General features: G+C 31.4%; 1 protein-coding gene across 1 annotated transcript; it reads left to right on the top strand.

The window, feature by feature from the left end:
• The first annotated feature begins 161 nt into the window (after nt 1-161).
• Nucleotides 162-5,493, top strand: LOC145568675 (uncharacterized). Its single transcript, XM_081628100.1, has 7 exons — nt 162-309; nt 597-681; nt 790-832; nt 1,197-1,238; nt 1,383-1,632; nt 4,508-4,837; nt 5,154-5,493. The coding sequence occupies exons 2-6, from the start codon at nt 674-676 to the stop codon at nt 4,831-4,833; spliced, it is 669 nt and encodes a 222-aa protein (XP_081484226.1). The 5' UTR covers nt 162-309; nt 597-673; the 3' UTR covers nt 4,834-4,837; nt 5,154-5,493.
• Nucleotides 5,494-17,503: the final 12,010 nt, after the last annotated feature.

Raw genomic sequence — 17,503 nt, 5'->3', positions numbered from 1 at the left:
CGCGGCACGGCCAGGCACGGCCCGCGACGGCACGGCATGACCCGTTGCCAATCTTTAGATGAGGATGTACCTATCAAAAAAAAAGAAAAAAAATTTAACATAATGTGGATTGGTGGTGGGGCTATAGTGCTATACCGTATTACCGTGGTAGACTCAATAAACCCTCTTACGTCTAATTTTACCCGAACTTTTTCTCCAGTAAGCTGCGACGCTCCACCCCTCCCTCTCTCTCACCTCCACTGAAACGCACTCTGAATCCTCCATTGAAGCGGCTTGATAGCTCTCTCCTCCATTGATTCAGCTTCTGAGGTAATAGTTTTTCTTAATCATTGAAATGTTCGAATATCAATTTTTCAATCTAAGGGTTTAGTTCCACACTTTCGGTAATTTAATTCTCAGTTTACTCAATTTAGGGTTCTTAAATTGGATTATTGGACTATTGGCTATAATTTATTTTTCGGAAAGATCTTTTGTTGCTAAAAATTTTGCTAATCACATTCTTAACCTACAAGAATTGAAGGTGCTAAAATCACTGGTTGCCTCAATTGCTTTCGTTGCTAACTCTGTCGCATTCAAAATTTTCTATACTTAACCAGGGTTTTTGCTGACAAATCGGACTCCGTTGAGTAGAAGCTGGTGGTATAAATTCTATAAAATAACATAACTCAACCCAATGCCTAGGTAATGTATTTGCTGTTCTTCAAAATATGGATTGAAATTTTTTCGAAAGGTAGTTATTTAGGTTTTATTTTTACTTTTATCGTTAATTTGTTTTTGAATTTTTGACAGGTATTATTGTGATTACTGCGACACTTACTTGACACATGATTCTGTAAGTATTTGTTTTATCAAATTTGTTGCGCTTCAAAGTTTGATTATGTGTTTATTACTTTTTGTGTTGTTTTTCTCGAAAATTGATTTATGCTGATTGTTTGTATTTTAACTCTAATTATTGAATTCCAATGTGAGTGTGGTAAAAAACATATAGGAGTTGGCTAGAATATGTACTTGGCATTTCACTCGTATAATTTGATTCCTGTGTTTGTGTTCCACGTTAAAGATTAGAGTGATGATTTTATTTCAGTTTTTGGGAGAAGAAATGTGAGAGGGACATATTCATTTGTTGGCGTAGAATATTAGAAAATATATGTATCAACCCCATGTTTGTTTGGCTGACATACTGTTTTTGCTCTCAGCCTTCTGTCAGGAAGCAACATAATGCAGGTTATAAGCATAAGGTAAGCTAGCTTTGCCTCAGTAGGCAGTGGAAAGAACAATATTTCCAAATTTGATTCAATTGTACAAAATTCTTAATTGAATAACCTATGCTTTTGATCATTTCCGGCAAATTATTTGTGATTGTTATTTGTATTCGATGTTAGGCAAATGTACGGATATACTATCAACAATTTGAGGAGCAACAAACGCAAAGTTTGATTGATCAGAGAATCAAGGAGCATCTTAGTGGCCAAGGTGCTTTTCAAATTGGTGCTGCCTATGCAGCATGGAGACCTGGTGTTAGACCACCTATTCTTCCTGCACCATTGCCGATTCCAGGTTCCCTTCCCCCCAATGCTCAAATGGCTCCAGGGATCAGGCTACCTGTTTTTCCTAGACCTCCTGGTTTTCCGGGTAAGTTGATGCTTTCAATCTTTATTGTTTTCTTATGTGATCAAATATTTTATCTTATGGAAAATTACAGATCTTTTAATATTCAGTTACATTGCATGTTTCCTTATAAATTCTGACTGCAAGATAATCCAAGCAGCTTAGTGAAAACATAACTAAATAATCAATTAACTGATTACCATATGATGCTTAAGGATTCAAATGGGATCATACCACTGATGAGATATCAAGATAAGTAGGTCAGTAGCTGGACAATCAAACTATGTAAAACAAAGTATCATTAAAGTTGCTCCTGTTTAGTAAACAAGGATCCGAATCAGTAAAGAACTATATATACATGTAAAATAGGGAAAGGATCCTTTGTGCTTTCCTAGATTAGGAATAGGCTTTCTTTCCTCATGATTATAGTCCCTATGAGAGGCATATTTTTACCAGAAAATGTCCCATTTATTTATAGGCTTTACAACATACTATTTACTTCAGCTAGGGCTCTAAGGTATTTAGAATATTTCTTTGAAGTTTTTCTTATTGCTATCTTGTGGTCACTATGACCTTTTTTCATTGATCAGACTAGAGAATAATTTGACCGGGGATTTCAGATTGGTTCCAGCTTTCATGTTGAATGCTAAATGTTGTAGCACTTCTTGCTAACTAGGTTGTGTCAAAATTTAGCAAATACATTGAACATATGTGCATGGCTTCATTGTTAGCGACTCAATAAGTCCCTTATTGCTGGTCAGTTTTACACAACCATAAACTTAATAATTCACTGACCTTGGTCTTTTAGAAAGAAACAATCCGAAGTGATTGGAGAGGAAAGGTTTCTATTCTTTGAGAGCATTTGTTGGAACCAATTTTATCTGGGTGTGGCTTAGGACTCAGTGGATTAGTGGTGGCTTCAAATCGAAGTGTAAGGGTTTGAATCCCTTCTCAACAGCAACCTATGGCATGAGTTTATATGCTACTCAAGATATGTGTTTCAAATGATCTAGTTTGGGTCATGATTCATGAACTGTACAATGTTTAAAACCCTAGAAACTCAGATTAAGGGTATTGTTAAAGGAGGGGATAGAGAGAGAGAAGGGGGGGGGGGGGGGGGGGGGAAGGTGTCTGTGTTGCTTTTTCGCAGAGATGGAAGGTTTTTTTCTTCTCCTTTTGTGTTCTTCAAGTGCATAGAACTTGGTTTAGTTGGATAGAGGGAATGCTATGAGGAGATAGATTGAGAGAGTTGGATAGAGAGACCGATGTGATGAGGTGATTGCTAAAGTGAGATACATAGAGGGACCCATATGATGAGGGGATTGATAGAGTGAAATACATAGAGGGACCCATGTGATAAGAGGAGAGATAGGGAAACCCATTATCAGTAGAAAGTAATGTTGACATTATTTTTGCAACCTCCTAAAAGTGAAGTGTTGCAATAATTTAATAACAAAGGAAATAATTTTGAACATTCAATGTACAATGGCATTTCTGACTCAAGTGTTGTTAAATAGACGTCAATGGACTTTTAAATCAATGGTATTGTTTTGAGCCTTTGCTAATCAAGGTTTGGAAGGATAACTTTATGCCGATAGTCAATCCCTGTGTTACCTAATTATCTTTCTCCCTCCACAGAGTATATTTTAAGTTGTTTGTTCCAAATCACAGTTTGTAGGTGCCAATTTAATCAGGTGCATGAGCTAGTTTGTCCAAATTGACATTACTAAACATGTAGTTGTCACCTTCTGTTTGTAGACGGTAGATTAAATGCAATGAAGGGAACACAAATCAAGGGAACTTTGAGATCTAGAGTTTGAGAAATGAGACTTGTGTTTATTGAAAGTGAAATACTCCCTCCGTTCCCGAAAGTTCGACTCACTTTACATTTGCACGGTCTCCGATTAACATCTTTGACCATTAATAACTTCGTCTATGTATAAGTAAAATTTTTAAAAAATTAATATTTGAAATATTTATCATCAGGAATCTAATAAGATCAAACTTGTTAATATATTTTATTTGACTACATGAATAGTAAATGAGTCGAACTTTCAGAAACGGAGGTAGTATGTGAAATATATTGTTCAAAATGTTGGGTCTTTTTTAGGAATGTTCATTTGAATAGAATATCTGGGTTTTTTTTATGTCATTAGTGTGGTCAGCCATGAGAGATTAGTTGTCTGCTCCGGTGATGGTGGAGTGGCTTTGATTTATCGTTAGGGAAAGTTATAAATATGCCTGTTTATATATTACTGTATCATTTTTCCTTAGAATTATAAATTTTGTATACTGAGTTCATACCTGTGACCAATAATGATCCGAAAAAAGGATACCCAATAGATCACCCACAAGGCCACAAATTATAAAATCACCCACCTGCAATTGCAATCCTGTTCCTGACTTCCTGTTCTAAGATCTGAAGCGATCTGCAGATGAGGTAACACTGGTCAATTCTTGTCATTTTGAACAAATGATTATGGATGATAGTTTGTGGAAATTATATTGGGATTAGAGGACAGGGAGACCTTGTGCCGGTTCAGACTGAAACTATACAAGATTAGCGAAGATGTTTTAACTTTTTGGTAATATACTGATATGCTGTACTTAATGACTAATACTATAGAATTGGCTTTGTGTTCACAAGTATGTTGTTTCCGCAGCAGATCTTACATGCTTACCTGAAGTATTGTATATTCTTGGTTTTGCATTTTCTTTGTTGCATCAGTTATTGAAGATGAGCATAAGTTTAATTGCATTACAGGAGGGTATTTATTTTTTGTTTTGCTATTTTCTGTCTCATCACTTACTGTACTGTTTGCTTTTTTTTTTTTTCTTTTTTTTTTTTTTTTTGGGGTTAAATTCTTTTAGTTAATTAACAGCTCCAAATTGTTTACAGTTTATGGGGCACCTCCAGGACAAGTTGCGGGACAACCAGGTGCTCCTGGTGCACCAGTGCAAGCAAATGGTCCACCTGGGCCACCTCCTTTGAATACCTCAACATCAGTACCCGGAGCAACGCCTCCTGTTACTAATGGTGGTGCTCCAACTGCATCACAGCCTGGGTTCCAGGGTGCTCCTGCTGGCGGGAGCTTTGGAGGGACAAATATGCCTGCTGTCTCTAGCTTTCCTTCTGCTGGTGGAAATGTTTCTTATCCTGCAACTTCAGGTGCTGACGGATTTACTTATGGTCAAGCCCCGAACAACAGTCTTCAATCTAACTGAAATGGTATGTCTGGAACATATTCTTGCATAATATACTTTGTATTGGTTATTTATTTATTTTTTTCACATGAAGCTTGCTATTTTCTTATATTGTCTCATTGAATAATAGAGTACTCTGTATTAAACAAGTGACAAAGCTTTTGATAGTTGATTTCAAATCCTGTACAAACTGCTTGGAGGCCACACTCTAGTCCAAAGTGTGATGATTTGAGAAAACATTTTTGTTTGTGTAGTTTTATTTCATTTGTCTCTATATTTGAATAAGTAAATTTCAAAGACATTTCAGAACCATTACAATTTTAAATGCCTGGGTGATGCAGGACATTGGATTCAGGATGAGATGCATTTATACCTCAAGGTTGTAGATGTCGGGCTCCTGTGTGTTTTTTGTTTTGAACTCTTTAACAATATGGAGATTAGGGAGCATCGATATATTACTCGTCTTTGTTAACATGAGGAGGTGTGGAGGAATTGGCTGGATATTGCAGTATAGCTTTGCGCCCTTGTCTTCTAATCAATTTGCTGTGACATGTAAAACATATGGAGTAGCTATTGTCAAGGCGTGATCAGCTGAATATTACCAGTTTCACATTTGTAGCTTGTGGCATAACAATTATGGAAAGTATTAGACAATTATGTATCACATCTCTTGCCTTGAAATTTCATCGATTAACTGTTTTTTGGCTACAAAACAATTAAAAATACTACTTTTCTTTTTATAGTAAATTTAATTCTTAATAAAAAGTCAAATGACATTAATAACTGCGAGAGAATGAGAGATGGCCTAACAATATGTTATAACCGTGAGGACGAGTTTCATCTTATTTATTTCATAGAAAAATCAAACTGTGATACTTGTTGCAATCCTACATAACTCTTTTCCACCAAATCAAATTCACAAATCACAATACTCCTACTCCACAAACACTAAATTAAAACCAAATACTCAACTAATTCCAATATCCCAATGATGTTAGTTTATCAGTATATCATATCATATAACTAATATATAAAGCTAAACTTTTAGCCAGATCACGAGACAGCGACACTTGGCGTTTCAACTTCTCGCCAAGTGTCGCGTCACGTTGGATAGATTTAAATAGATTTTATAAGATAAAAATGTTAGTTTATAATTCTATTTGGATAGAATTTTAGGATAAAATTGTTAGTTTATAGTTTTATTTTTGATTAAATATCAATATTTCATATACACAAATTGAATTATAATTTTATTCAAAAAAAATTATTAGATTATAATTGGACAATTTTTTTGAGCGAATGAAGTAGTTCAAAGCGTAATACATCCATTTATAATATATAATAATTGGTTAAAATTATATACTTCACAATCTAATAGAATGGATACCTGTCAATTAGAGTTGGGTCAGGAAACATCTCGGATGTCACTTCAGGTTACGAGTCAAGAAATGTTCAACTCATGCCCAAAGTTTTGGGTTCGGGTCAATCCAACGTGATTTAAACATTTATTTTATTTAGTTTATTTTTTGCTAATTTTTTTTTTTTAAATATATTAAAGTGAACATTTTCACCAACATTATTATTAGTCATTACATGCCTACTAGATAGCAAATTGTCATAAAAGCACATCAATTCCTAACTAATTTTGTATCAATGATATATTTAAAATTTTGACATATATATAGATTAATAACTAGATTAGTGCCCGTGCAATGCACAGATTTAACCCAAAAAAAATTTAATTTTGCATAAATTAAAGTTGTATATTATTGAAATAGTTTTAAAATTAATATGTAACTTACTACAACAACAATAATAATAATAATGTTTGATACTCTACTCCTTGGTACATACGAAGTGAAAAGGAAAAATAAACAAAATAGGATGTGATATGGTAAAATGAGATTTAATAGAAGAAATGGAGTCTAGTTGATAGTCTAAGTGATCTTGCAATTTTTTGGAGAAAAGAAAATAATTACATTAATTAGTTATTTTTCCTAACACAATATAAAATGCATCTCATGAAATTAAAAATTCATCTCATTATATAAAAAAACATGATTACCCAAAAAAAATGCCCAAATAGGAAATCGATCATATTATACATATATTCTTTTAAAAGACTTTGTCAAGAAAAGATACGAATTATAATATTTAGAATAAAGTTTTAGTTAAATGTGTATATATATAGAAGATATAGGAAAACCAATAATAACAAATCATATTATATAAATATTCTCTAAAGCGTTTTTGGCAAGAGAAGATGGAGGATGGTTTTGGAGGGAAAATGACAGCACCAAGAAATGACACGTGTCATTCTTGGTGTCTGTTTTAGTATTATATTATTGATTTATCTTAAAATTCAATAAATAAGCCGGGCATCGCACGGGGCACAAAACTAGTCAATATATATATTACAATGGCAATACATGCAATTCTGTCATGTGTCACCAAAGGCATGTAATTGTGACACATGACCCCATTACTTAGTATATGATGCGACGCTATGTAATACTCCGTACCATTAATTTCATTATTTCCATATTCATTATATCATTATGATTTAATTTTTACCACCACTTCAATAGTTAATTATGTTTATAAATTTCAAACTTTAATAATATATATATATATATATATATATATATATATATATATATATATATATATATATTATTCACATACATTTAACAACAGTGTATAGAGTTTAATATAATAACAAAATTAATCTCATCTCTTACATTTGCTCAAACATACAACTGTACAACTATTTAGAATATATATAACTAAAAAAATATGTAGTACTTTTCATGCTAACAATGTTTTTTTTTTTTTTTTTTAAATTTCCATTTTAGGGGAATTCTTATAACAATTGAAGAACTTAGGATACTCACTGTTAGATAATGAATTTTTCTGTTCAATAATTTCTGAAAAAAAAGTACAAGTACTTTAAAAAAAAAAAAGTTCAGTAATCATTTAAAAATATTAACTAATAATAATTATATTTCACTTAATTTATCATATTTAAATTTAGTTTTAATATACATACAATTATCCGGGGCATCGCCCGAGTTAAAAACTAGTTGAGATTTTATAAGACAACTCCAAAAAATTATAACAAAAGGGTCGAATATAGCCATATTTTTTTGAAGAACTTTGATTAATTTTCGCCTAGTAGATAAAAATGTTTCTTTCTTGCCTACTATCTTCATCATGATTGTCGTAATTTGTGTGCATAAATCATGATATATTCTACCTAGCCTTCTATAAATGAACAAAAACAACTTATTTAAAATGAACATACACAGTCTTGATATGAACATCAAATTGATATTAAGTCATCACTATTCAAATTTAAATAATTTACATAATGTAAATATAAAAACTGGACGCAACACAATCTTGATAACAACATTGAATTTTAAAAATTTGCTTTACTTAAACTAAATTTAGTCAATTTTAATATTCTACTTTATTTTTATTTTTTTTAATAGTAGTAAAATTATGTTATTAATAAAAAATCATACAACATCTACAACGATAATCAACTTTAACAAATACATAATTTGAATCAAATAAAAATTTTCTTCATAAAACTACAATCGTCAAGCAGATTTTGCAATGTGTAACATCTCCCGCTTATATCGTTAGAAAATAAGCCTTATTGGTGAGACAATCTAACGATCCCTTGTAGTCGTGAGGATGATTTCCATCGGATCCATCTGATCGTATTCGAAAAATTGAAAACCTTTGCAACACCGCATAATTTTTCACCAACGAAACAATTTCACGGCAATCCTTCAGATCTATTATCCCAGAGTTTAAGCTACAGAAATTCCCCTTCGAAAAGAGGAGAAAAACCATGTCTTTTGAAGGAGATCGAAGAACCTTGTCTTTCGAAGGAGATCGAAAAAACCTTGTATTGCAAAGGAGATCGAAAATCTTTTCTTTTGTAGGAAAAATCATTATTATAAAGCAAAAAAACAAACAAAAAAATAAAGAAATAAAGGTTGGGGCTTTCCATCGGTAAAAACCGATGGAAGCCCCTTCGAAAATCAAGAATTGAGGCTAGGGTTTTTTTTTTATAGAGAATATCTTGTTTTTTTTTAATTATTATTATTATTATTATTATTATTATTATTATTATTATTTTTAATATTTTGGCCAATTTTCAATTGAGAGTAATTTACGTATTGTATTACAATATAGAGAATCATCTCTTAATATTCTACCTATTGACATAAATAATTGATAACGTCTTTTTAATTAATTAATTTAATTTTTTGTAATTGAAAAGGCATATTTTGTTATTAAAAACGGATTTGAAATTGATTGCTATTTCCTCAAAAAAAAAAAATTAAAAAAAAAAAATGATTGCTACTTTTAGAGGACTTATACTACACATACTCTTTTCAAAAGAGTATTTTTTATCTAAAGAAGGAAGGTTAAAAATGTAGTGATTATGATGATTATGAACATTCTTCTTCTTTTTATGAACATATAATTATATGAAAATATATATAAATTTTAAATTAAGTAATAGCAATTTTAGTAGTAGCAGTAATTTATACTTCCTCCATTTTTTTAAGTTAACACCATTTATCTTTTATACTATTCACAAAGTAGACTTTGACTAACTTTTGTGATTTATTGCTACGATAAAACATAGTCAAGTGAGATCTCAAGAATTAGAGATATTAATTGTTAAAAGAGTACGTTGGCAAGCGTGATAATAGAAAGGTGTCAACTAAATAAAAATGGAGGTAGTTTAATATTGATAACTTATATTAATTAACAATAACATATACTTCGTATAATAATAATAAAAATAAAAATAATTAATGATGATAGCAATAATTAATATAATAATAATATTTATTAATATTTTATTCATTTTTTATTTATAAAAAAACAACCCTAATGTGTGGAGCCCAATTACATTGAATAAATATCTTAAATTACTCTCTATCTTTGTCCTAATTAAAGCAAAACATACACACATAATATTTGACCTCAAATCAGACTCTTTGAACAAAAATGACCCCAAAATCTCTAAGGGCCTGTTTCTTCACATTATTTTCAGTTCAGTTCATTTCACTTCACTTCAGCTCCAATAAGTTTAGTTTAATTCAGTCAAGTTCAGTTTAGTTCAGCTCAGTTTGGGCAATCAGAACAGGCCCTAAATAGCATATTTTTGGCATGAAAATCAAAGAAATTTTTTAAAAACATTAAATTTAACTATTTTGGTGGTAAAAACTAACTTTTATTTTGGATGTTATTTTAAAATAAAATCTTTTATGGTTGCTAATTTTAAAAAGTAGGTTATTTGTCCCTCCATATTATATTACAAAGCCTATTTGAGTTTTTTTTTTTTCACAAGAAATAAGGAGGTTGTAGATTCCTTTTAATTTGAAAATTCTAAGGTGATCAAATAGTTTTTTATTACGTTAAGCCATCTTACATGGCACTCTCTAGGCCACAAATAATCAAAGTGGTTCCTCTTAATATTTTTTCCCAAAAATCATTTATGGCCTATTTGAAATTCTGGATTTGGCCCAATTATGTTGTTTGGATGTGTTCAGAATTTGGGAATTGAAATTGGCCCAAATCCAATAAGATATGAGTATATTTTGATATTTTCAAATTCCAATCCTAAACATGTCATTTCAAATTCTAATATTCATTTAAAAAGCCCAACTCTCTCTCCTATGTCATACACAAGTTTTATCCTCTTCCCCAATTTTTTCTTTCTCCTAGGGTTCTTCATCATTGAAGCATACACAAGTTCTCTCACCCCTCCTCCATTAAAACAAGCATTGAATTTCTTGCTCGACCAATAGAGTGTACTCACATTATTCCTCTCGTTCCACCATTGAAGTGACTCTCGATTCTCCATTAAAGCGGGGAATTGGTGGCGCTGCAGGACTACGGCTGCCCTGGCTGGTTGTTGTTGCGGGAGTTGTTGTTGCAGGTTGGCGTTGCACCGTTTGGAAGGGGGAACGTGTGCAAGATGGTGGTGTAGTGCGGCTCGGTGGATTGCAGTTGGTGGTTGGTGGGGTGGGGTTCTCGAATTCAGAGGATTTTGGATTTAATAGAGGATATTTGGGAATAATTTTGGGTATATTTGAACTTGTTTGGTAGTAACTTGCTGAATAATCAAAGAAATTTGGATTTAATTTTAAGGTTTGTTGAAGAAAAAAATGGAGAATTTGGGAATTTAAGATTGAGGAGGAGAGAGAAAGGAAATTTATATGAGTTAAAAGGTGTAAATTCATTTGCTTAATTCAAAATTTCACTCATCTCCAAACATAGTTTATAATTTGAAATTTTGGAATTTAAATTCTGATATTTCCCAAACACCAATATTGAAATTGAATATTAATATTTGAAATTCCGAATTTCAATTCTAACATTTGAAATGAATGTCATGTTTCCAAACACAACCTCAATTGATTTTCTAAATTGTTAAAAATCATTTATGGTAATTGGAAAATAATTTTAGAAATTTAAAAAAAAAAACCCAGCCACCTTCTCCATCAACCTCTACCGTGCCGCGACCACCACCACCGCCATTGACTGTCGGAGACCACCGATGACTGTCTCTGTCTATGGCCGACCACCAACCCTGCACCCCTAACACGCCGGCGACCCAGCTCTCCCTTTCCCCTTACCCCCGGCGACACCCAGTGTAAACCCCATATTTTTATACGTATTTTATTTTAAATAAGTATTTTGAGGGGTATCTAAATAATTTGAAATAAATTAATTATAGCATTTTAATTATTTAATTTAAATAAGTTTGAAAATATTTTATAAAAGGATAGTTTTATTTAATTAATTATTTTATTAAGTTGGGATTTGATTTAGAAAAGTTTTATTTTAGTAAAGTTTTATTAGGAAAGGGATTAGGAAAGATTAAAAAAAGGGAAAGTTTAGGTAAGAAGGGTTTCTAGAGAAAGGGGTATAAATATTCAACACTTGGGCAAATAGCAAATTAAACTTTGCCCAGAGTGGAGAATATCCAAGGTAAACTTTCTCTCCCTTCTCCTTTATTATCTTTTTCTTTTTCTTTCTTTTTCCCCTTCCCCTTTTTCGGCACTCACCACCACCGGCCACCACCACCACCGGTAGGCCGTCGGCCACCACCACCAGCAGCGGCGGCGCCACCAGCAGCCGGCTGTGGTGCCGTGGCTGCTGTCCGGCCACCATCCTTCAAAAAAAGAAAAAAAATTATTCTTTTTTTTTATTATTTTTCTGTTGTTTAATCCTAGATCTAATTATAAATTATGAGTTTTGTGATAATTTTATGATGATTGATTTTAAGTATGATGTGAATTAATTTTCAAATTTTAAATCTAATTAAAAAGCCCCAATTTTTGAAACCCTAGATTTATGAATTAATTGGTTATTGAAGGAATATGATTTAGGGTGGTTTAAACATTTAATTTAAGGGTTTTAAAGTATAATTACAGCAAATTTTCATTAATTAATATTGCTGGAATTTTTGTTAGTATGCTAAAAATTAAGTTTCTTGAAGGAATTTTGACTACCCATTAATTGGGATTAAAGTATGAGGTTTTAAATTAATTTTCAGCTTATTTTAATTAAATTATGAGTGGTTTAATAAGAGTATATATTGCTGGAAATTTGTGTGGAGTAGATTTTAATGCCATATAATATTATGATTTTGGTCTGTAGGAGACTTTGAAGTAAGTGATTTCTATTAGTTGTGGCGATTTTTAGATCGTATACGAGGTATGTTCGCGTACTTAGCATATTTTTGATGATGTAGTAACATGCTAGGCTTGATTATTTAATCCCAAGTAGTATCATGCTAGATTATGATTGAAAATTGTGAATTGGTTGATATTGGTGATTGAATTATGAAGCATGATTTATTTGTGATGGATTAATGATTGGAAAATAATCGTTGGCATGTTGTATATAAAACCACACTTTTATTTATGGCATGATAGAAAGCATGTTTGATTAAACTACACGTTTGATTGAGTTTGGAATATTGAGAAGGAATTTTATTATGGTTCATATAATTTTTATTGATGTTTTAAGCATGAGGAAAGAGCTATTTAAGTGTCTTTGAACACGAGGAATAAATTATATTTTGGTGCCTTAGTGCACTTAAGGTGTTTTCAACACCGAGGGGTAGGATTTGTGGCGCATTATGCGTTTAAGGTGTCTTTGACACCGAGATAGATTTAAAAAGGGTTCAACAATAAATATTATGTGGTCACTAATTATTCAAGAATTAACTTGGAATGTTTAATTGTTTGGATAATTGTAATGTTTGATTTTGTTATGGTTTGAGAGTCATCATCAAGTTGTAATTTGTTAATAACGTAAAGTGAAAGAGATTACGCACCAAAACTCTTGGAACGTATATACCTTGAGTATGAACATACGGGGGGAGTTATGGGGTTTTATATTTAACCATAACTTCTACTGGGAGTACAGAACGCTGTATTTTCCTTTTATTATTATGCGCAAGAATTCCTCCACTTACGAGTGGTTCTTTTATACTGGCACGGTTAGCTCCCGTGTTAATACCCCTTTATTGGGGCAGGTTAGGGGGGATACTCGTTCGATGCATAATCAATACTAAATAAATTGTTTAGTTACTTAGCTGAGAAGTCTTGTTGTATGTTGTGTGCTTGTAAACAGGTGTAACGAGGTAAGTTGTGTGTTAATAGGTGAAAGCATGTTAGTGTATTTAATTACGCTTATGTACTCAGTTTTGCTGATTGTGTGTTTGTGTGTTTGTTGGCCTTATCTTTACCTTGGCCCTATGATGACCCATTTTTAATGGAGAGTAGTGGAAACAAGTAGAGAGAAGTTTTTCAAGTGATGAAGCATATTCATGATGGGCATGAGTGAAGAGCGAATCTTGCTAGTTTCCATAAGTTTATAATATGTTTACTGTTTTCATTATTTTATCATATTATGTTTGTGAGACTAACGCAAAGGTTTTGAATTGGTTCGGTTTTGATAAGGGCCTACAATAGTTCCAACACTAGTAGAAAATATCAAAAAGGCACCCCCTAATTGCCACCGGTTCAGTCCAAACTGGTGGCAAAAATAGCCTTAAAAATTGATGGGAAGCTGAACCAGGATATAAGGCACCGGTTCACTTCAAACCGGTGGCAAAAACATAAAGGCCACCAGTTTGAACCGAACCGGTCCTTTTAATTATTTAAAAAAAAACGCGGCCCTTTAAACTCCCCCCAACCCTAGCTAATTTCTTCTCAGCCGTTTCTCTCTCCTCTCCTCCTCTTTCCTTCTCCTTCTCCTGCTCCCCGATCTCCTCCTTCTCTTTCTGGATCTCCTCATTCTCTTTCTCTTTCTCGATCTCCTTCTCCCTCGTGTCCTCCTCCTTTCTTTCGTTCGAAGACCGCCACGAAGACCGCCACTTTCGTTTGCAACATCGACTTTTCCACCACCACCAAAACCACCACGAACACATGCATGAGCAAGGTTAGGGTTTAGTCCAAAACTATTCGAGATTTAATCGATTTTAATCTTTTTTTTTTCTGGGTTTTTGTTTTAATCGATTTTTTTTTTATGTTAATCGATTTTAATTCGTTTTTTTTTCCTGGGTTTTTTTTATTTTAATCGATTTTTTTTTCATTTTTTTTTCTGGGTTTTTGTTGTATTCGATTTTTTTTTATGTTAATCGATTTTAATTCGTTTTTTTTATTATTTTCTGGGTTTTTTTTATTTTAATCGATTTTATTTCGTTTTTGTGTTTTATTTTCTGGGTTTTTGTTTTAATCGATTTTTTTTTATTTTAATCGATTTTAATTCGTTTTTTTTATTTTCTGGGTTTTTTTTCATTTTAATTCGATTTTTTTTATTTTTTGGGTTTTTAACTGATTTTCGATTTTCGATTTTTGTTTTTTATTTTAATCGATTTTTTTTTGTAATCGATTTTAATTCGATTTTTTTTTTATATTCTGGGTGTTTAACTAAATTTTTTTTATTTTCCGGGTTTTTTTTAATATTTTTTTCGCAGCTACTATAATTTCTTTTATTTGTCGATTTTTTTTTGTTTTAATTGGTGCAGGTATATTGATGCAAGAATCAAGGTGCAAGTATATTGATTTAGATGTTGTATGGGGTTATTTTTTATTGTGATGTTGTAAATTTTTTTTTGATTTATATTGTAAATTTTTTTTTTTGATTTATATGTTGTAATTGATCTATTTTATTGATCTATATTGTAAAATTTTTTTGATTATATATTGTAGAGATTCGATTATATTGATTGATATTGGATTTATATTTTGTGTTCTTATTTATTTTAGTTTATTTAATTCTTAAGTGAAAAAAGAAAAAAAAAAATTAATATTTTGAACCAGTGCCAAAAACAATGAAAAAAAATTTTGGGGTCATTTTTGCCACCGGTTTGAACCGGTGGCTTTTCATCCAAGTAATTGGCACCCCCCACATTGGCACCGGTTCAAAACCGGTGGCCTTGAGGGGTTTTGAACCGGTGCCAATTTCATTTTTTCACCTAGTGCAAGTTGTAGGTTGACTTTGTTTTACTTTGGTTTGACTTTACTTCCATTAGTTGACTTTTTAAGTTGAGTCGTTCTGAATGTTTTAAAGATAGTCTTCCGTTGTGTGTCTTTGATAGTTGCCTTAGCCGTTTTCACGGTGGTGGTAATGTCTTAGATTTTCCTATTTTGAGTTTTAAACAGAGCAAAACAGGTATTTAAAAGAAAGGAATTTCTAGGGTGTTACACTTAGCCCAAGTTCTAACCCAAAATCAGCCGTTTCAAGGTGGGGGAAAGGGAGATAGGCTACTTTCATGGTCGGGGAGAGAGCTTGGTGGGGTTTCGGGCTATTGTTGCAGTCGCCGGCTGTGGGTGAATTGAAGAAAGGTTGAAGCAGAGAGGTCGGCGGCGAATTGAAGCAGGAAGGTCTGCCGACGAATTGAAGCAAGGTCGCCGGCGAATTGAAGTAGGAAGGTCGGTCGGCGAATTAAAACAGGAAGGTTGGCCGACGATTGGGATAAATCTGGGCGAGTGTGCGGCGAAGGCTAATGGTTGGCCTGGCTGGTGGTAGTGGTTTATGCTTTTTTAAAAAATTTATTATTATTTTTGTTTTTTTGGTATTGGAATTGCTATTATTGTTGTTGTTGTTGTTGTTGTTGTTGTTTAATGTATTTTCATTATTAATTATTATTATTACTAAATGTAAGACCGTGCGATACACGGTATTTATAACATATTGATCTTTACCTTTATATTTTTGTTATTTTAATTTTATTAGTTAAATCTAAAAAATTATACATAACAATATAATAAAACTCGGTAATTATATTCTCAAGATCCTATACTCTGTATAACAATCTTAACCATCATAATTAAAAGAAGATATTATCATGAAATAAGATTAATATTATCAACACGTTAAAAAAATATATAATATTAGGAAAATTTAATGTTTTAATAAAATAATATGAAGAACTTTTGATGGAATAATAGGAAAGATAAAGTGTTTGAATGAAATTGCAAATCTCTTTTTATTATTGGCTAAATCTCTTATTATCCTTGTGGCGTTATAAACACTCTTGAAAAAATAATAATACTACCTATGTTTTAAGAAGTTCATGATATCAACATTTATATATATATATATATATATATATATATATATATATATATATATATATATATATATATATATATATATATATATATATATATATATATCTATTAACTTATACTAAAAGCGAACCTATAATGACACTTGGCACAATTTCATTAACTGTTTTCCCGCCAATTTCATTATTTCCGTATTTAATTGTTATTATATTTTATAATATTATTATTATTTTTTTTATATTTTATTATATACTTATATTCTTATATATTATTATAACATAATATTTGTGTATGATTCTATTGCATAATATTATTATTAAACTAATATAAGAAAATATATACATAGTAAATATATCAACGATATCGTTCACAAAATAGAAATAATGTGAAAAAGGCAGTATAAAATCTTTTCAAACTTCCAATATTATTTTTATACTCCACAATACATACTATCTAAATATAGTTAAATTTACCATTAAATATTACTTTTATGCATGATTGACAAGGTAATAAAAGAACATGGAAAAGACAAATTTACATGGAAAAGTTAAATTTGCACAAATATTGTTGCAAATGAATTGGAGGAAGTTTTGGTAAAAAAATGATATTAATGGTACTTGAATAAAGCAAATAGGACTATCATTTTGGGATTTAAAATTGGTATAAGTGACTATCAATAAGGGAAGGAGGGAGTATGTACCTGCCACGACCTTATATATGAATCTAAAAGTTTAACTACAAAAATGTTGTATGGTATAAAAAAAAATTCAATATAAAAGAACAATCTTGTGACGATATATGTATTAAAGTATATGATTATAAGAATGGTTAACACTTACTAATTTAACTTCCAATTCTTCGTAAAAAAAAAAAAATAAAAAAAAAACCATCTCTTATAGATGGATATAGCCCTATAACAATTCTTCATTAAAAAAAAATAAAAAAACAAAATCCATTACAAAAAGATCTTATATAATGACCATGATTAATAATAATAATAATAATTCAATTCTATCCGTGCATGGCACGGGTCTTATACTAGTATATATATATATATAAACTCATGC

Source organism: Chenopodium album, chromosome 11 (assembly GCF_948465745.1).
Source record: "Chenopodium album chromosome 11, dcCheAlbu1.1, whole genome shotgun sequence".
In the NCBI taxonomy this organism is placed as follows: Eukaryota; Viridiplantae; Streptophyta; class Magnoliopsida; order Caryophyllales; family Amaranthaceae; genus Chenopodium; species Chenopodium album.
This window is presented reverse-complemented; position numbering and strand designations above follow the sequence as displayed.

Coding starts and splice junctions, on each gene's coding strand:
- LOC145568675 (XM_081628100.1), top strand. Junction 1,239..1,382: donor ATGCAGGTTATAAGCATAAG/GTAAGCTAGCTT, acceptor ATTCGATGTTAG/GCAAATGTACGGATATACTA. Junction 1,633..4,507: donor TAGACCTCCTGGTTTTCCGG/GTAAGTTGATGC, acceptor AATTGTTTACAG/TTTATGGGGCACCTCCAGGA.